This window comes from Staurois parvus, unplaced genomic scaffold, assembly GCF_062004578.1.
Source record: "Staurois parvus isolate SC_StPar_1 unplaced genomic scaffold, SC_StPar_1.0 ptg000015l, whole genome shotgun sequence".
Taxonomy (NCBI): Eukaryota; Metazoa; Chordata; class Amphibia; order Anura; family Ranidae; genus Staurois; species Staurois parvus.
In genome coordinates this window covers 3,393,856-3,415,116 of record NW_028317811.1, presented here as the reverse complement: position 1 = coordinate 3,415,116, position 21,261 = coordinate 3,393,856, and the positions used below count along the sequence as shown (strand labels likewise).

Below are 21,261 nucleotides of genomic sequence, written 5' to 3'. Positions count from 1 at the left end.
TCCCCTGTGGATTGGGAGGGGGGCGTTCCTGCACCTTTTCCCTGAGAAAAAAAAGCCCTGGTTCCAAGCATTATTTTATTTAATGTAATTTTTTTATTAACTGTTCACTTTAACATCATCCATGTGATATTGAACAGAGGATATTCACAGTCGCATGGTAATTTGATGACACATATGGTCATGTGTCAGATTCCTTTCTTCTCTACAGAGGGACAGACAAGGGCGTCTGTTATCACCCTTATTATTTGCTTTAGCCATGGAGCCGTTAGCCGCAGCTGTTAGACGATCACCAGGAATAACGCAATTTTGTTATCCCTCAGGTGAGGAAAAGATTGCCCTTTACTTGGATGATGCTTTGTTGTTCTTGAGTGATACTTCTCAATCTTTGGTCTCTCTTATGTTTCTAGTAGATGAATAAGGTCGCTTTTCCGGATTTATCATAAATTGGACTAAATCCTCACTTTTGCCATTAGACCCCTTGACTTCCAAGCTCCCTGTGGTGGTGTAGTTGATAGTATTGGTACAATCCTTTGAATATCTGGGCATTCAGCTTTCTCCTATAATTCAGGGTTATGCATCTCTTAATATTGAGTCACTCCTGAGAATGAGGAAGACTTGCAAAACTTGGTGTAAACTGTCTCTATCAGTGGTAGGTAGGGCAAACTTGATAAAAATGATTTGTTCTTCACAACTCTATCGATTACACAATGGGTGTTAAAAAAAAAAAAAAAATTTTCACTTTTCTTATTTGAAAGTACAGCCAGCCCCGAAATAGACTGGAGATACCACAACTTTCAAAGGATGGAGGTGGTGTGGCAGTCCCTAATGCCAAATTATTTTATACTGACCTACTTCAACATTTAGAGGGGTGGAGTAGCTTAAATTTAGAGGATCTTATTCAGAGATTGCTTATTGCCCATCTTCAACAAAACACAGCCTTATATTTCTATTGGAAGCTGGGCATTTTCACAGTCAGTGGCAATTCCCTATTCTTTTGCTTATTCAAAAGCTTTATCTGGCCATCCAAACAATCACTGAACATCCTGGGTATACCCAATATGTCCTAATTTGGAATAATTTGTATTTTCCTGAACTATCAAAATTAGAGGTTTTTGGGAGCTGAAATGGGCTGGCATTCTTTTAATTCACCAGTTATTCAATAATGATATTTTACTTTTCATTTCAATCTCTCTCAGAACAAATTCAGTTAACTAAACAATTACTTTTCAAATGTCTGCCCTTAAGGCGCAATCTCGCACGGTTATGTTGAAGCATATTCCATCTGACGATGGTTGTTTCTGTAACATTTTGCAAGGAAGGGTCTTGTAAGAAATCTTTTTTTGTGCTCTTTTAATGGTTAATTGTGCTAGAGTCGGCGTGATGAGAGCTAGAAAAAAAGATTTGGACCCTTTGGATGAGGAGCAGTGGACAGAAGCTTGAGATTATTCCCCTAGTTTCCTTATCTCCATCTCAAAAGCTGTGACTAGTTGTTATGACTCACTAACAATCAGTAGGAAGTTGTTCTATTTAGCAGAGGTAATTACACCACTGCTAAATGTTTCACTTCACACTACAGCTGGGGATTCGTTTGGCTTTTCATACAGGAATCTCCATAGACTGTAAAGAGTGCAGAGGTCTCCTCCGTATTATATCCCCTGCTGTTCAAAAGTTCTTAGAGCCTAGAGTGTGTATCTGCAGGCTATGTTCTGTATTGGGGAATGTTCTCTTATGGTCACATCTCATAGCTATTTTTCTCTTAATATTGAATGTTAGGGAGTGCTACACTCGCCTGGCAAAAGACAAGAAAACTATTACATGCGCATTACAGATATTATTGGCTACGTTTGCATTAATGTTGAGACATTCGCAAAACAAATTTTTCATAAATGGAGCCCTTAGTGTCTCTTTAATACCTTGTGGTAACTCAACCTGTTGCCTCTTTGAAATCAAACTGTGATTGACTTCTGGAGCACTGGGAAGGGGGCTGTCGGGGACCACTCAGTGGAGATTAAACACACCTTCCTGTAATTTGCCTGCCTCTTAAATTCGGCCATTTAGAAGAGGCATCATATTCATTGCAAAAAAAACACATTAACCTTTCAATTTATCGTCTGTGCGGCAGAAGTTTCCCAAACTTTTCCTTAGAATTTATGGTTCAAAAATGTCAAAACCGAATTTCTATTTGTGCCCAATAACTGGACAAAAAACTATTCAAATGACAGATTTTCAAAAGATTTTTCATCTAGTGTAAGGGCACCATTGATTCTCATTCATACAGCCAAATTGGCCATGGTAAGGATCAAGTATCTTGTGGAAAACTGCAGCTGGGAGCCCAGGTGTATGCGGGCAGCTGTCTGCCGGTATTCAGAAGTTTTCACTCAGTAATTACCTGCAGTTAGAGACAGATGATCGCCCCTGGACACAAGCAGCTGATGCTAGAGCAATTATGTGCAGCTAAGGCTGTAGCAAGTGCATGTAGACTGTAAGTGGCTAAATTGGAGGCGATCAGTAGCACTGGGATGCAACAAATTATTAAAAAGGTAAAAACAGTATTTTTATAGAATAAGAAAAACAAAGCAATTGTTTGATACTTGGTATCAATTTTATGCTTGATTTTTTTTTCCTAGATTGCTCATTTAGCATATGTAGAAGATGATGAAGCAGCAAAAGTAATCTCGTGGCATTTAGCTAGTGATATGGACTGTGTGGTTACACAAACCACAGATGCAGCTCGTCGTATCTACAATGAGACAAAAGGCCACCAACAGGTTCTTCCAATGGACTCAATATATCAGAAGAATCTACCAACATGGGGAAGGTATTCTAGCTTTTCTACAGTCCTTAGGGTTAGTAACTAGTGTGCTGTAGAGTTGGCACTATGGCAGTGGTGGTATTGCAGCAGCCACAATGGGGATGTGAACAAAAATATGCAATATGTTAAAATTCAGTTATCAACACTGTTATTCTGAGGTTGCCTCTTTTGATTGTTGGTGGTGTATGGAGTGTTAAAATCACTAAACTAAGATTTTTATCTGATGTGCATGGAACCTTTACATCAGAATACAAAAAGTTTTAGTTATTTGGACAACTTTAAAGATAAACTATTGTTTGTGTGCTAGACCAATGTTATTAAAGCAGCTACAACGTTTATTTTTCAGCTCCGTGTCTGAAACTTTATTTCTTGCCATACTGTACAAGTCACATGTTTTAGTCTATAACCATGAGTTATATGCAGCTACCTTCTTGTGACAGGACACTGGCAAACAAAGAAAGACCTATAAAGCCCCTCCCATTTCAGACAAGCCTGTATTTTTTTTCTTTGTTTTGTGATGGACTTCTCTCTATTGAGAGATTTCCTCCTTTTTATATGTTTCTTTCTTTCTACAGATGCAGCTTCCATATCAGTTAACCCCTTGCCCAAACCTTGGGGGGTTGTAACCAGGCCCAGAAAAAGATGTGGAGCCAGTTTGCAATATCGCTTTGTACACTGGATCCTGCGTGGATGCTCACTTGGCACATGATGCGTTTTAAGTTGCAGGGGGCAAGTTAACTTTACAGGTTCATGCCAGCAGCAGAGCCCAGTCCCCAAGACAGTTGAGGTGTGTGCCTATCATGGAGGGTGTAGCCAGGACGGGGTATATACCATGTTACTCCTGTCTACAAGATCACAAATTGTGAGTACAGGGTGGGAAACTTTAAAAACATTCAGCCCAGGGTTCCCTTTTATTTTACAGGTCCCCTTTGGGGGTGTGGAGGCCTTTGACTATCCTTTCGGCAGTGGCAGCTGAGAACCAGATGTGCCAGGGTTTACCTTGCAGGACGTGGGCACTTTCTGCACCAGTGCAACCTCATAGTTTGTTTCCGCACTCCTCCACTTTCGGTGGGATTACTGTGGCAGAGATCATGAGTAGCCCACTGAGGAAGATATTTTACATGCATGGCAGATCTTAAGCAAAAGGGAAAAGGATCAGATGGACCTGCTAACTCAAACTCAGGTCTTAACCCCAATGAGGGTGTTACTTTTTCCACTTGATGCTCTAGTATCTTTTACTTTGATGTTTTTCCCTAGTCCGACTCTCTGCCTTTCTCCTTTCTCTGGCCATTGTGCTGGGTCAGCTATCACACCAACCTTTTTTTTGTGACTTCCCCTCCAGATTTAGTCTTTGATTTTATCCTTGAGCCAGGCATAATACCTCAAGAGAAGGTGACACCCATAACAGAGATTTCATCTGAACTTAAGGATAACATATCACCCTTTACTGACTAAGCATGCTCCGATTTATGCAGCAAGAGTTCCCTTAAATTACCTTAACCAGTCAAGACTATCCCAGTCCACTTGCTTGTGGAACCTGGCCTCACCTGGAGAAGATCTTTACTCCTCCAAAATGCATCGCTTTCCTGTGGAAGTGGGTGGTTCCTGTGGTAGATCCTGCCTTTTCTGTTTTTAACATGACCTTCACCTGTGGAGGATAATCCTGTGTTCAAGGACCCCGTAGACAAGAGGTCAGATGCCCTTTTTAAATTGCTCTTCTCCTTGGTTATTTCCACCTGTCACGGTGTGAGGTCAGGTTCAGAGACCAGTTGCTATAGCAGTGTAAGGCTTACCTGAAACCAGCAGGATGGGTACACCAGCCGGTCACCCTGGGAAATGACGCAGGCTCACCTGCAGGTGCGGGGTCTAAGCACTAACCGGTTTTCACCAGAGCTCCTAATGGTGGAGATGGATTTAGCTGCGTGTTTAGTACCGGGTGGCAGTTCTCAGGATCACCCCACCAGGAAACGAGCAAGCCAGAATCCGATAGCAGATAGAGCAGGTAGGAATCTATCAGAAGCGAAGTCAACAAGCCAAGGGTCGGTAACAAGCGGTAGTAGATGGGATGAGGCAGAATCGTAGTCCAGGAACAAGCCAAAGGTCGGTAGCGAAGGTATAGACAGCAGCAGGAGAGACAACTGAGATACTGGCTGGAGAAGGCACAATAATCTGGCAACAGGAAGTACAGAGACATGGCTTAAATCAGGAAGTTCATGAGGAGCAAGGAGTTCAAGGTTCATCAGAAAACAAGACACAAGGCAGGATTGTCCAATAGATCAGGCAGAGTGTTGTCCAGCATCCCAGGTAGCTCAGTGAGAAGAGTTACTGCCTGACACAGTGGAGGTCCCAGGTTCAAGTCCAGGCCCTGATACCATTATGCAACCTGCAATTGATTTAATGGCAGTCTATCAGATGATTGCTGTTGGATTAAGTGCATGGCCTGAAATCCTAGTTGCTTCCTAATGAATTCCTCATCCACAGTCATTTAAATCTTTTAATTACAAGCCTTAACTTGCATGAATGGCAGGGCGGATACACTTCGTCATTGCTTCAGGATAAGTACTTTCCAGTCACATATACGCAGGATCCTTTTGGCTTAAAAGCTGGTCAGCTGAGCTCCCATGCAGAATATGCCTTGAGCTCTTTGAAACGGAACAGCTGTTTGGTCCCTTCTTGGATAAGTATATCAAGGGGATCAGAATGGGTAAGATTACTCTCCTTCCCTGAGAAATAGAAGTTTTATATCGCTATCAGTAGAACTACTCCTCTTTAGTTTAGGAAGGGTTACTTTCATCCCTCTCAGTTTTTCAATGCCAAGTCCAAGACTGGAACGTACTTTGGTAAGAAGACACGACTCTCCAGACCAGCCACGACTGATTCCAGGGCCTCTTCCTAGTGATGGGACTCCCCCTTCTAAGAGTGTCAGCACACCTCTTGCCCTTCTGGTCTCAACAAATCTTGTTGACCAGGGTCCAGAGGGTCATTTCCGGGAGCTACGAACTATAATTTTGCACTTATTGATTTACATTACAACATATTATATGAACTATATTATCATGAATTATTTATTCTATTTAGGAAATTACCTGGTATTTGTATGCAAGGCATATATTGATCTTGTTCTTAATGTTAGGATTTTAGGCACTATGTATACAAGTGGATAGTTATCTATTTTTTTTTCATTTATATTTATATTCTAGCCCTAATGAAGGGGGAGTGTGTTTTACCACAAAACATGGTGGATATTTTGTGAATTAGTAAAGTTATTTTCGACGACTATGAATTTTGTATGGGTCTCCTTTTTGCTAAAAGGTTACAGTCACCTCTGGTTTGTGAGTAGCCAAGGTTTCTTCTTGGTTTGTTTAACCACTTTACTACCACGCTATAGCCGAATGACATCTACAGCGCGGTCGTCCAGTTCTGGGAGGGCGTCATATGACGTCCTCCTAGAATGAGCCCCCAGCAGCGTGCACTCAGTGCTGTCTGTGATCGCTGTATCCTTTGGACACAGCTGAACACATGACATGGTAAAAGGCCAATCACAGCGGCCTTTTACCACGTGATCAGCGTTGTCCAATCACAGCTGACCACCATGTAAGTACACTTGCTGGTTATCGGCAGTACTTTCCTCACGCTGTCACAGGAGGAAAGTACTGCCAGTAACTGGCAATTGTCAAAGCAGACATCTGTACTGATAATCGGGGCACTGATTATGTCCTGATTTTCAGCGCAGGCCTAATAGTGCCCAGCAGTGCTGCCAATCTGTGCCTGTCAGTGCCCGTCAGTGCTACCTATTAGTGCCCATCATTGCTGCATATTAGTGCAGCATCATCAGTGCTGCCTATCCATGCCCATCAATGCAGCCTCATCAACGCACATCAGTGAAGGAGAAAAATTACCTGTTTGCAAAATTTTATAATAGAAAGAAAACCTTTTTTTCAAAATGTTTGCTCTTTTTTCGTTTATAGTGCAAAAAATAAAAAAACCCAGTGGTGATTAAATAAAACGAAAGTTTGACTATTGCGCAGTCGTGCAACACTGTACCCAAACTAAATCTTTATCATTTTGTTCACACAACTAGAGTTTTCTTTTTGGTTTAACCACTTATTGACTGCGCTATAGCCGAATAATGGCTATAGCACGGTCGTCCAGTTCTGGGAGGGTGTCCTATAACGTCCTCCAAAAACACGCGCCAAGCGACACGAACCTGGCGTTTTCTGTGTTCGCTGTGCCTTTTGGACACAGCTGATCACCTAACATGTCAAAAGGCCAATCACAGCATCCTTTTACCATGTGATCAGCTGTGTCCAATCACAGCTGATCATCTTGTATATACACTTTCCGGTTATCGGCAGTATTTTCCCTCACGCTGTCACAGTGTGAGGAAAGTTCTGCCGGCAACTGTCAAAGTTGACATCTGCACTGGTATTCAGTGCCCTGATTATCAGTGCAGCCCCAAAAGTGCCCAGCAGTGCTGTCTATCAATGCAGCATCATCAGTGTCTCCTCATCAGTACCGCCTCATCAGTGTAGCTTATCAGTGCCCATCAATCCTGCCTATCAGTGCAGCTTCCTCAACGCACATCAGTGAAGGAGAAAAATTACCTGTTTGCAAAATTTTATAATAGTAACAAAGGAAACCTTTTTTTTTTTTTTTTTTAACCATCTTTGCTCTTTTTTCATTTATAGGGCAAAAAAATAAAAACTCCAGTAGTGATTAAATACTACCAAAAGAAAGGTGTAGCCAAGTGGTTAATCGCCACTGGGTTTTTTATTTTTTGTTAAATTAAAAAAGACAAACATTTTTGAAAAAAAGTTTTTCTTCATTTCTGTTATAACATTTTACAAACAAATAGTTGTTATTCCTAAATATTGGCCAAAATGTGTACTGCTACTTTTTGTGGGTGAAAATAACTCAAATTTGTGTCCACAAACTGTGGTATATACAGTGTCTGAAAATCACTCAAACCTGCTGTACTGATGGCTTATCTCATTTCCTGAGGCCAAAAATGTCAGGAGAGTATAGATATCTCCCAAATTACCCCTTTTTGGGGGGACAGTAGGTAGTCTGCGGTATTTAGTAAGAGGCATAGCGAGTTTTTTTGAAATTGTAGCTGTTTGTCATAATTTTTTAGAAAATAAAGAAATGGAAAAAAAAAATGTTTTCATCATTTTTTGTTTTACACACTGTCACCATTGCAGTACAGCGTCATCACATAGCTGGCGTGGCAGTGATCACACTGACTGGTGACAGTATTTTTTAAAAAAAAGAATATTTTTTTTCAATTTTTTTTCTTTTTACTTTTTTTTTTTTTTAAGAAAACACTGTGACCAGAGTAATATAATGTAACCATAGTAACATTGTACAACTCTGGGGAAGTGATCAGTAATTTTTTTTTTTTAACACATTATGATTGCCTGTAGCAGTGAATTTCACTTCTATATGCAAGCATTTAAGGGGATTCTAAAGGCTTATTTTTTTCCTTAAAAAACAAACATGTCTATACTTGCCATGTTCTGTGCAGGAGTTTTGCACAGAGCAGCGTGGACCCTCCTCTTCTGTCGGGTGCTCCCACAGCAAGCAGCTTGCTATGGGTGCACCCCCTGCTCCATATGTCCTTTCACACACGGAGCCGCGGCTCGGCCCCACCCCCTCTCTCTTCTCATTGGCTCACTAGCTGTGATTGACCTCAGTGGGAGCCAATGGCTCCCGCTTCTGTCTTAGTCAATGAGGAGAGGGAGTCCCGGGATAGCCGAGACTCCAGTGCACATCGCTGGATCGAGACAGGGCTTATGTAAGTATTAGGAGGGACTGGGGGGGAGCTGTACAGAGACAGTTTTCACCTTCATGCATAGCATGCATGAAGGTAAAAAACCTTGAGCCTTTAGAACCACTTTAACTGAATAAAGTCGATTAATTCAGTGTTTTTTGTTGTGATTAGCTGTCATTGGCCACAGTAATCACATGACACAGATGGGCTGTGATTGGCCCAGTCTTTACCATGTGATCGCTGTGACCAATCACAGCTAGCAACACAATTGTATACAATGGATGGAATGAAAGGAAGCTATCCATTGTTTACAATTGTCATGTGACCTGCTGTGATTTGTCACATGGTATCAGCAACGAGCCGGTACACAGATTGGCCATCAGCTGTGTACAATAGACACAGCAGGTGATAGATCTTGCCGCAATGCGGCGGCGATTCGGGAGGACGTCATATGATGCCCACCTGGATCGATGAAAGTCCCGCTTGTTCGTCATTTTGCTATTAGCTGGGCGGGAACTGGTTAAATAAGTTACTCTAATTATACAGCAACATGCTGGACCAAAAGGATAAGGGAGTGGTCTCAATCCACTGACAACTCTGGGACAGCTTACATTTCCCCTCCTCCTGGACCTAACACCAATATCATAGATAGTTGTCTCCACACTTTTAGGAGTGTCCCTTATACTATCCCCTTAAAAGTTCTGCAGCTGTGTTGTCCTCTGAGTTGCAGATGGAGTTTTGGACAAGTTTGTACCAAAATTGTCGGCTGATATAGCTTTCAAGCTTAAAGTGTATTTCCAGATTTGCAGTCAAATTTGAGAAAATCCCATTCACATATCATACTAAAATAAAAATGAAAAAAAAAATATATTTCTTACATTTTAGATGTTATTCAGGCCTCATGGTTGACTTCAAGGATTTTTGAAGAAAGGACAGGCTGAGTCTCCTCTTATTAACATCAGCTTCTAAATCTTTAAGCCTTTGCTAGGATGGACAGCAACTTTAGTTTACAATTGATAATAGAGATCTGCCTGCACATTACAGACAGGGTTAGTTATGGCAACAACACAGCTGAGCACCCCCCACCCAAACAAAGTTAACAAGTAGGATTTTACAGTACTGGAATTTCCAGAATGGAACATCTTTAAAAGGTAAGGTGCAATTTTTAAATATTTTTTTTGCTACGTGAATGAGAGCATATATAGCACAGTAGGTATTGTCCCAATTTGACTTCAAAAGCGGAAAAACACTTTAGAGATACCATATTGGATCTTACTGATGTTAAATGCACAGGTTGGAAGGTCCTGCAGCTGAAACTGCTAGTCTTTGGCTCATGAATGTTCCAAACCTGCAGATAAGTCCTCTTTGCAGTGAAGGGACACCCCTGCTTTCCAAAGAGGGGATGGAGGTGCCTGTTGTCCTTCGCAGACACATGCTCAGAAAGCATCTCAAATGCACAGGTAAAAGATATAGTTTTCAGGGGCCACAGGCTAGAGTTTTGTCCTCTTCCTCCATCCTACTTCGTGTTTTCTTACCTACCTGTGTCCCCACACAGGCTAGCAGACCTTCATTCTGAACTACAGGATTCTTGAATCAGGTAGACCGTACAATTGTTGTGGAATTGAAAAGATTTATGTTTTTTTACTCAAAACTTCATTGTTCAGAAAAAAGGATATTTGCTCCATCTTGGATCTAAAAAGTTTTCATGAAATCCATTAGATCTATCAAAGCTTCCTTCACCAAGGAGACTTTTAGCCTTTTTGGACATCAGGTATGCATATTTGCATGTCCCCATTTTCCCAGTGCTATTGCTTTGCTTTGTTGTGGGCATTCAACCCTACCAGTTTTGTGCCCTTTCATTTGGTCAGTACTTCACACTACTAGTGTTCACCAAGGTACTGGCTCCAGTACTTCCCTTTCCCAGGATATTCCAATTTTGGGATACCTGGATGTTGTGGGAACAGTCAGCTCATCCTCTGACAATGTGGTGTGGACTGCCCAGACCTTTTAATGCTTTGGTTTGATCCTGAAACTTCAGAAATCTGTGCTTGAACAGACATTGCTTGGAGCACCTTGCTCTCAACTTGGATACTACTCTTTCCAAAGTTACCCTTCTGCAAGACAAACTCCAGACTCTTTGCTCTCGGGTTTTGACTATACAGTTTATGTGTTGTATGCATCTCCACTGTTGCATGAGAGTTCTGAGCTTCATGGTAGCCTCATTTGAAGCAGTCTTGCTCAATTCCACTTCGGCCATTACAACTCTGGCTGTATGGGACGAGAAAATGAAGTTTGTGGATCAAAAGATGCGCCAAACACTCAAGATCAGTTTATCTCTAGTCTGGTAGCTCAGGAATCCATCCCAGGAGTCTGTGGCATCCTTCTTTCCATTATCCTGGAGGATTCTCAAAAAGGATGCCTGTCTTGACAAACTGGAGAGGAATCCAGGAGTCCTTTTGACCCTGAAGAAGAAGCTTCTCTTCTGATCAACATACTGGAGCTCCAAGCAACACAATTGTCCCTTAAACATGGGATATTTTGACTATAGGGCCATCCGATCTGAACTTGGTCAGACAATGCCACAACAGTGGCACACAAACGATCTGGGAGGAACCAGGTGTCTTGTTGCGGAAAGAGAAGCAGAAAATACTGTTTGTTTTCTGCAGAGATTCACTTTCTATCCTTTGTGACAATGAGTGTAACTCATTGGTAGTGCATAACAGCGAGTCCAGACCTCTTCAGATGTTCCTTTTCAGGGCTTTTTCTGCCCACTTTTATTTGAAACAAAAATTCACAAATAGATTTCCATGCAGGGGGTTTCCACTGTCAATATGACAAAAGAAGATTGTTCAGCCTCCTGGCTCTTTGCAGCTCTACAGTTCAAGCCTCGTGCCTGGATCCTCCAGACCATCTAACACACATCCCAGTGCTTGTGCACCAACTCTTTTCCTCTGTCAGCTCTGTGTCTTTCCTTGCAGTGCTGTGCAGATATGCACCATTCTGCTCCCTTGTAGACACGCAATATCTCACTGAACACTAATCCTGTCTCTCCTAAAAAGTCAGCACACACCAGTGCCATCAGTGTGGCTCTCTTCTGTGAAACCTGACCTAGATTGCCATTTTACACAGTGGCATGGCCTCACCCTACCACATATTATCCCCCCCCCCCCCCAAATTCGCAGTGGAGGGAGAAACATACCAGTTCCTCACATTGGCACCTCTGTGCCAGCTATCACCCAACACTACATAAGCAACATTCCTACCAGCGAACGTTTTTCAACACAACTGTTGTCTAGTTCGGTCACACCAGCCTCTTTAACCACTTCTGTGTCCTCTGGTACTTTAACAAATACCTCTGACCTGTCCAACAGTGCTCCGGAGTGCTTCTCCTACACAACACTAGTAGTAAGCAATTCAGCAACGCACTTTCAATATTATCACAGAACATTGCATCACATACTTCCCATATCGGCTATCCATGTCCAGTACAGTCTGTAATATCCAGTTCAGATTAGCAGTACCCTGTGATATGGGTTTCCTGACCCAGGAGAGGAATCAAAATATACACTGGCTGTACACTCCAGCATTCTTACATTTCTTTCAGCATATCTGTCATCACAAGACACTCTACACCAGGAGTGTCCAACCTGCGGCCCAAGACAGGTATACATTTGGCCCAACACGAAATCTTAAACTTATTTAAAGTGATTTTAAAGGCTTTTTTTTTTTTTTAAGAGAAAATAACAAACATGTTATACTTACTTTGTGCAGTGGATTTGCACCCAGGGGCCCGGATCTTCCTCTTCTCAGTTCCCCTGCAAGCTTTCCTGGCCCCTCCCTCCTGTCGGGTGCCCCTAAAGCAAGCAGCTTGCTATGGGAGCCCCCGCTGCTCCTTGTGTCCATTCACACACAGTACTGTGGCTCGGCCCTGCCCCCTCTCTCGCTCTTTTTATTGGCTCACTGGCTGTGATTGTGATTGACAGCAGCAAGAACCAATGGCTACTGCTTCTGTATCAGTCAATGAGAAGAGGGAGTCCCGGGATAGCTGAGACTTAAGTGCACATCGCTGGATCGGGAGGGGTTTAGGTGAGTTTTGATGGAGATGCTGCACACAAAAGGTTTTTTACCTATATGCATAGAATACATAAAGATAAAAAACCTTGAGCATTTAGAACCACTTTAAAAATAAATTTTTAAAATAAATACATTTACCCTTGGCAAACACATGCGGCCAAAGAAAAATTTGACTGTCTCTTTACTGGACTTTTATAAGTTTTAGCTTCCCAAAGAAAAATATCCCACTTTTCACAGTCACTTATTCATGTAATTGTTTTCGGCGGCACCTATATTTCTGAGCAAAGATGAAGCACACAAAGGGCAAAATTGGAACCAAAATATTTGATGAGCACCTTGAGAATTCATTGAGAATTGCTACTAACTACATCCATCCAACCAGATATTGATGCCTTAGTTTCTCAAAAACAGTGTCAAATATTGCACTATTTTTATGTCCTCTTTTACGTGTATAATACAAAAAAAAAATTACAAAAGAAGTTTTATTACTCAGAGAGGTACATTATCTATATCAGTGATCATTAACTTGTGATCTGCCTGACTTTTTCTGCTCATCAGTAATCCTTATTGTTAGTGTATTTTATGTGTGGTTCCAGACAATTCCTCTTCTTCCAATATGGCCCAAGAAGGTCAAAAAGATGGACACCCTTGCACTACACCCATCATTTCTTTATACATTGTGGACAAAACTCAAACCTTCTGTCATGGGAGGGTTAACTTCTGCAGTAACTGCAACTTCTCCAGTTAGCAGGTGTTGCGATCTTCCTTTCCGTGCGTCACCTCAGGAACCATTCCTATGCAGCACTTTCCCTGGCATATTTCCCCATGCAACCATGGGATGAAACAACAGATGCCCTCCTAGGCATCACAGACTCTTGAGCATCCCAGCCCTCTCCAGACCGGCTTGCTACGTTTTACCTGTCATAGTCATCTCATCAGTCAGTAAACTTCCCAGAACTGCACTGGTAGAAAGGGCTGTAATATTTCAGACCAGCAGTCTCTTCTGGGCCATGCATTGAACACAGCAACATTCTCAAACTCGGTCAAAAAGTCCTCAATATGATTAGTAGGTAACATTGGCTGTATGAATGCAGCAGCACAACAGAAATTCTGTCGAAGTGGTGGACCCTGCCATCTTAAACATCTCACTGCCTCAAGCATGTGCCTTCTTTCAAAAATTCTGCTGATAGAAAGTTTGATATGCTCTTAAAGGCTCTTTTTACTCTGGCAGACCGAGCTCTTCAACCAGCTATTGCTGTGACTTCTGTCTGCCAAACTGCAGTTAACTGGACTAGAACAGTGGACAACCAACACTATCCTGTCTTCCAGGACTGTGCCTTGACTGAGCAACTACAGCATATACCTTCTACATTGCTCTTTTGTGTCGATGCCCTAGGTTATGACACAAATCTTCAAAATGGCTCTGTTTCCTTATTGCATGTGCAGTATTTTATGGCTTAAAGCCTGGACAGCTGAAGCTGCCTGCAAAAGACAACTCACATATATGCTTTGGCTCTAAACACTCTAAAAGGATGGTTTCTATGCCTTGTTCATTCTTTTCCTAAAACCTCTGGCATCTCCCTTGTCAAAACCTTTGTCCACCTTGGGAGTTTATTGTGTGTTTTTCTGCCCTGAAGAAACAACCCTCTGAACCCAGCAGGGAAATCTCCTTAGATGATCTCTCTTTAAGTAGCATTCTTGGTCAAGGACAAAGCAGCCTTACACCCAAGGCTATGCTTCCTTCCTAAGGTGTTGTCAGTCTTCCCCCTCAATTAAGACACTGTACTTTCATCTTTGTGTCCTACTCTGAAGATCACTAAATAAATTACTCTTCGCTGCTTAGACGTAGTCATCAGAAACTATTTCAAAGCTATGGCTTCTATCAGAAAAACAGACTCCCTGTGTCATACCCTCTGGACCTCATGAGAAACACTTCTTCAAAATCAACCATTGCTAGATGGATAAGACAACTCATCTTAAGAGCTTACAATTTAAAAGGAAAAGGTCCTCCATCACTCTTGTCTGCTCACTCCATTAGACCAGTGAACGTTTCCTGGGCATTCAGACATCAAGCCTCTGTTGCCCAGCTTTGTAAGCCCATCATCTTATCTTCTGCTCATATCTTTGTCCCAGTTGTCTTGCAGCCCATGAGACGTAGAACTCCTTCCATTATAAAAGAAAAGGTGGTTCTCCAGGCCACTGCTTCACTTTTTAGCATTTCCTCCAAACGGGGGTAACATGCTGCCTGCGAAACCCATAGGAGAAGCCCTGTATAGTCTGTGCAGCTAAATTAGGATCTTTTTGGAGTAAAGCTTTATGCCACTCATGTACTAACAGCCTGGTAAGGGATGAGTCAGCCATGGCATCTAATAAGCTTTTGTTTTCAGTGAAATAATCAGCTTCCAGCTTTCACTCCTTTAGATCCCTTCTGGCAGATATGAAAACCCCCACAGTGCCTCCGTTTCAGTCCTTGGTGGTACCTAAACCGCCTGCAGGGGGGTCCTCTCCAGCACTGGGCAGTGTTTGTGTGTGTGTGAGGGAGAGGGGAGGGGGAATGGAGGATGATGTTTCTGTAGCTTTCTCTTCATCCCAGTATGAAGCAGATAGTAAGTGGGATGATGAGCCTGCCAAGAGCTCCAGGTACAAATTGTCCTTAGAAGACTTGGATGATTTGTTAAGAGGCATTTATAACATTTTGGAAATTGAACAAGAAAAAGTACAGCTTTATAAGCATGACCTCATGTGTCAGGGGAGTTTTTTAAGTATATAAAACTCTTTTGGATGCTATCCAGTTGGAGTGGCATGAACCATATAAGAAACCTTACTTCTCTGTCAGTTTAAAGAGAAGATTTCCCTTTGATGATTCCACGTATTTATGGAACAAGTACCCTTATTTGGATGCATCCCTCTCTAAGATTTCATAGAAATCACATTTAGCCTTTGAGGACATGGAAGTCCTCAAGGATCCATGTTGTCCATGGAGAATTAGTTTTTGGATTGAAGTTTTCATGGCAAATTGGTTTCATGATCTTCATAAAAAGATGAGACAACATAGACTGCGACCTTCTGAAGAGAGAAAAATAAAAGCCTCGTTCAGACAACCGCTCTCTTTGTTTGGTGGCTTGTTTTTTGAGCTACTTAAGGTGGATTTCTTTTGATGCTGACCTTGCTTGATGCCGGGTGTAAGTGATACCAAGGAGCAGTCCCTGTAAGCTGAGAGGGTCCTACTGAGAGGTCTGGAGTCCAACCTTGGGTGTACCAAGTGCCATCGGAGTGCCTCAACCTTATCGGTTCCCAGATGACCATTAATGCCCTTCTGATTATTATATGCGCAATATTATTGTGCGACCGGTGAGTGCAAGCACACCTCTTTTCCTTACCACGGAAGTCACTAGCACCTTATTATTTATGCAATTCCAGTAAGAGGGATCTGTACCCCCAGACTCTGGAGTATTGATGCACCATGTGAATTTTTAAACATTTATATTGTGGACTCATGCGTTTATAGTGTGCGTTTATGTCATTATATTTCATCTAAAATAAGACGACACAATAGCACTTTTATTTAAATAGCACTTTTATTTATCACTTTATAATTTATTCATATATATGTACTTTTATTTAAGCGCTGCATTTTTTATATATATGTGTTAAAGGATCTAGGGGTTTTTTACTTATGCAAGCTGCTTTCATTTTCCAATCTTAAGAAGCGCTCACTTTATTATTCACTTATTCTGGAACTGCTTCACAAATGTCTGCTAGAAAGGACAGATTTTATTCTGATAGACCTTGGTTTTCCTGCAATTCCTAGCCTTGACTCCTTCAGTCTTCCTGACAGTGAAGGAGGATTTAAAGTGGTTGTAAAGGCTGAAGGTTTTTTACCTTCATGCATTCTATGCATGAAGGTAACAAACCTTCTGTGTGCGGTATCTCCCCCCATCCTCTAACACTCACCTAAGCCCCTTCTCGATGCAGCGATGTGCACTGGAGTCTCGGCTAACCTGGGACTCCTCATTGGCTGAGACAGCAATGGGAGCCATTGGCTCCCGCTGCTGTCAATCACAACAAGTGAGCCAATGAGAAGAGAGAGAGGGCAGGTGGAGCCGCTGCTCCATGTGTAAATGGACATACGAAGCAGCGGGTGCCCCCATAGCTTGCTGTGGGGGGCACCGGACCAGAGGGAGGAGCCAGGAGAGCCTGCAGGGGACCCGAGAAACCACTGCACACAGCAGGTAAGTATAGGCATTTTTTTTTTTATTATGCCTTTAGAATCACTTTAATATCTAAGGGTCCAGTTCTGCATCATCAAGTAAGCTACCTTGATTCTGGTGGCTTGGTATCTGAAGAACAGATGTTATAATCCAAAGTTTTTTCAGACTGGGTTATTAGGACTTTGGTCAATTGCAGCACGCCTGTCTCTAGAGCCATCTATCAGAAGGTGTGGAAAAAGTTTAACTCATGGATGGTAGGGCATAAATAAACCGTACCAGACATTCAGTCTGTCCTAGAGTTTTTTTCAGGATGTGGATCAGGGGTTGTGGTTGTGATTCAGTGTGGATCAGGGGTTAGATTTCAGCATATCAAACATTCAGGCAGCAGCACTAAACAACCTTTTTAGAACACCCCACAGTTTCTAGATTCTTCAAAGCAGTATCTAGAATGAAACCTGGTAATTTGAAGTTGTGTCCTGAGATTTCTTTTGGTTTACCTATTAGTAACCAAGTAGTTCATATAGTGAGATGCTGTGTTTTTACACTTTGCTGGGTCTCACAATGGAGCACAGGCCTCAAAGTCTTTGATAGCCAGGTGGATCAAGCATGCTGTTGCAGAATCCTACCAGATTATGAATGTTTCTCCTCTTTCTTAATGTCCATTCAACTAGGGCCTTATCTACCTCCTGGGCAGAGAGAACTGGTGCCACTCGAGCAGAACTGTAAAGTGGCAACATGGTCCAGGTTCTCCACCTTCATTAAGCACTACTGCTTGGACCTCTTGTCGAGTCAGGACCAAGTTTTCAGTAGAAGAGTCCTCTAGGCGGTGGTCCCACCCTAGGATGGTAAGTTATTGCTTATCGTCTCATGGGCTGTTCTAGAAGATGACTGTGGAAAACCAGAATTACCGGTAACTCTATTTTCAGTAGTCTTCTAGGACAGCCAGATTCCCTCCCATTTTGTTTATTATGTGTTCTGTGTTTTGCTGTAGTTCTGTGCTTTAGTTCTTAAGTTTACTGAAACAGTGGCCCGGAGGACCGCCTTTTAACTCTTGAAGGTAGCATGCTTCCTGTTCTGATGGGAGGAGCTCTCTCTCATGGGCTGTCCTGGAAGTAGTTTAGTAAGTCTAGCTTTGGTTTTCAAAGTTCTACCAGGTGGTCATCCAATCTTCATTTTCATCTGTAAGTTACTTGCTCTGCACTCCAAATTTGGGTCTGTTGACCCCTGGTGTTGGGCCTGTTGGCACAGTTTAGTTTGCCCAGTTGTTGCCAACCTTCTTGTTGCTTGGGGAACATCCCAAGTTCTATGAATATTGACCATGTTTCCAGGCGTATATGATTAAGATTAAAGACATTTTGATTTGCCTGTAAATTCCTTATCTTGAAGTAAAGTATAGGCTATAGGACACCCTCCCTTCGAATCATGTGTTCTGCTTTGCTTGTGGGGTCTGAGTTCCGTTCTTAAGGTTAGAAGGAGGTTGTACTGATCCAGATGCACAGCATTTCTTGCGGTAGCAGAAAACATTAAGGAGTTAAATAAAGATTCAAAGTAAAATAAGAAACTAGTTAGCAAAGAGTAATTGTGTCCACAATCACCATGACCCCACGGTGAAGGGGGTCCATTACCTTGGACACTAGCCAAGATCTGAGGACTCGGAGTGGGGTAGGGTTATGGGGGGTGTCTTCAAAAGCTTTTCCAGTGTCTAATCACCTAAAGGTACAGCCATAACCTTGAGTCTATGAATATTTAACTTGTGTCCTGTACTGTACTCCAACAATATTTACAGATAAGACAATTTCTTTTATTGTTTGCCCGTGTCCAGTTTTTCCTGTAGGTGGCAGTGTAACTCAACTGTCTCTGATTTACTTCTGTTTCTGTTCCTTAATTAACTCCAAGAAACTGATTTTCAAGTAAGCACAAAGAATTGTATAATGGTAATGCTATAAAAAGTCAAATGCACATATTTAATTGAGCAAACATAGTGTGCATATCAGTTTGCCTAGTCAGTGTTTGAAATAATATGATGGAATTAAAAGAAAGGAAGACAAAAGTTTGGGAGAAAAGAGATAGGAGAGGTCCCACTACCAAAATAGCTAAACATCAAAAGGCACATTTTGAATTGCACCCCAACACACCTCTGCTGCTTCTTTACAATGCATGTGGTACACTGTGCTGCATAAAAATGCTGTAATACTTATTTTCTGTTATGTTCAGCTGCATTAAAGCCCAGCATAACAGGTCTTAATGCTCGAAAATGCCTGTGCTATGGGGACTGCGTTCTAGTGTAAATGGGTCCTAATTTATCAAAGTTCACAACAATAAAAAAAAAAAGCCTTATTTTTTATTCGTAGCTAGTGTTACTCTCCCCTGCTGACAGTGACATGGAACTTGTTAGCCTTCTATACTGTAATGTAAACACAAAGTTGGCATACAGGAGTGGAGGGGGCATTTTAGAATGGGGATAATGTGCTGCAACGACAAGCCAGCAGCTTTTGATCACAGTTGCAGTGCAGCCCTATTGAATTAAATGGCTGAGTCTGAAAAGCAATGCCACCTATCAACTGAACATGTCGTGTTAAATTTACTGCAGCCTTCTCCAGCTGTATTTTAGCATTTATGTGGGAGGCCAGGGGTGGTGAAACTGCAGCTCAGCCACCTGTTTTTACCACCCGCTTGCCACCTGTGTGAATGAAGCTTAAGGGCTAGTTCACACCATGAATCGCACAGGAACATGCTACACGTTCCTGTGCCATTCACATACAACCTGGGTGTAGTGCGATTTAAACCCTTTTATTTGAATGGTCTGAAATTGCTCCGGACTGCAGCAAAAGTAGCCACGTACATGCAGCTCACTGTAGAAATTCAGCAATGCAGAAGCCAACAGAACTTCCACGCATGCGTAGGAGTGACGTCATCCCTGCCCAGCCAATGAAAGCAGGTGGCATTCAATAGCCAGAAGCTGACCATTAGAAGATGTCAGCAGCCGGTGGGGAACTCCAGGACATCACATTTATGTGATAGACCAACACAAAGTGGCACATAATTGTGAAGTGGAAGAAAATGTTAAATGGTTTTCCAAATTTTTTCCAAATAAATATCTGAAAAGTGTGGCGTGCATTTATATTCAACCCCCTTTACTCTGATACCCTTAACTTTGATCTAGTGGAACCAATTGCCATCAGAAGTCACCTAATTAGTAAATAGAGTCCAATTGTGTGAAATTTATTCTCCGTATAAATTCAACTGTTATGTGGTGAACCCCTCAGAGATTTGTTAGAGAACAATAGTGAATAAACAGGTAACAAACAGCATGGAAGCCAAGGAACACACCAGACAAGTCAGGGATAAAGTTGTGGAGAAGTTTAAAACAGGGTTAGGTTATAAAAAATATCCCAAGCTTTGAACAGGGCACTGTTCAATCCATCATCCGAAAATGGAGAGTATGGCACAACTGCAAACCTACCAAGACATGGCTGTCCACCTAAACTAACAGGCCGAGCAAGGAGAGCATTAGTCAGAGAAGCATCCAAGAGGCCCATGGTAACTCTGGAGGAGCTGCAGAGATCCACAGTTCAGGTGGGAGAATTTGTCCACAGGACAACTATTAGTCATGCACTCCACAAATCTGGCCTTTATGGAAGAGTGGCAAGAATAAAGCCATTGTTGAAATAAATCCATAAGTCCCATTTGCGAGAAGCCATGTGGGGGACACAGCAAACGTGGAAGAAGGTGCTCTGGTCAGGTAAAATCTAAATTGAAAAAAGCAAAACGCTATGTATGGGAGAAAATTAGCACTGCACATCACCCTGAGCACACCATCCCCTGTGACACACAGTAGTAGCAGCATCATGTTGTTGTGATGGTTTTCTTCAACAGGGAAAGGGGAGCTGGTCAGAGTTGATGGGAAGATGGATGAAGCAGGGACAGGGATGCTGCTCAGAGTTGATGGGAAGATGGATGAAGCCAAATACAGGGCAATCTTAGAAGAAAACCTTTTAGAATCTGCAGTAGACTTGAGACTGGGGCAGAGGTTCACCTTCCAGCAGGACAACGACCTTAAACATACAGTCAGAGCTACAATGGAATGGTTTAAGTCAAAGCATATTCATGTGTTAGAATGGCCCAGTCAAAGTCCAGACCTAAATCCAATATAGGATCTGTGGCAAGACTTGAAACTTGCTGTTCACAGACACACTCCATCCAATTTGACAAAGCTTGAGCTATTTTGCAAAGGAGAATGGGCAAAAATGTAACTCTCTAGATGTGCAAAGGTGGTAGAGACATCCCCAAAATGATTTGCAGCTGTAATTGCATCGAACGGTGGTTCTACAAAGTATTGACCCAGGAGGGCTGAATGCAAATGCACACTGCACTTTTCAGATATTTATTTGGTG

General features: G+C 42.2%; 1 protein-coding gene across 1 annotated transcript in view; it reads left to right on the top strand.

The window, feature by feature from the left end:
* Nucleotides 1-21,261, top strand: part of SMCHD1 (structural maintenance of chromosomes flexible hinge domain containing 1) — a 408,526-nt gene that overhangs the window by 312,674 nt on the left and 74,591 nt on the right. The window contains exon 42 of the mRNA XM_089678219.1: nucleotides 2,628-2,818. Within this exon, the coding sequence (XP_089534345.1) occupies nucleotides 2,628-2,818 (191 nt within the window). The remainder of the gene's footprint in view (nucleotides 1-2,627; nucleotides 2,819-21,261) is intronic.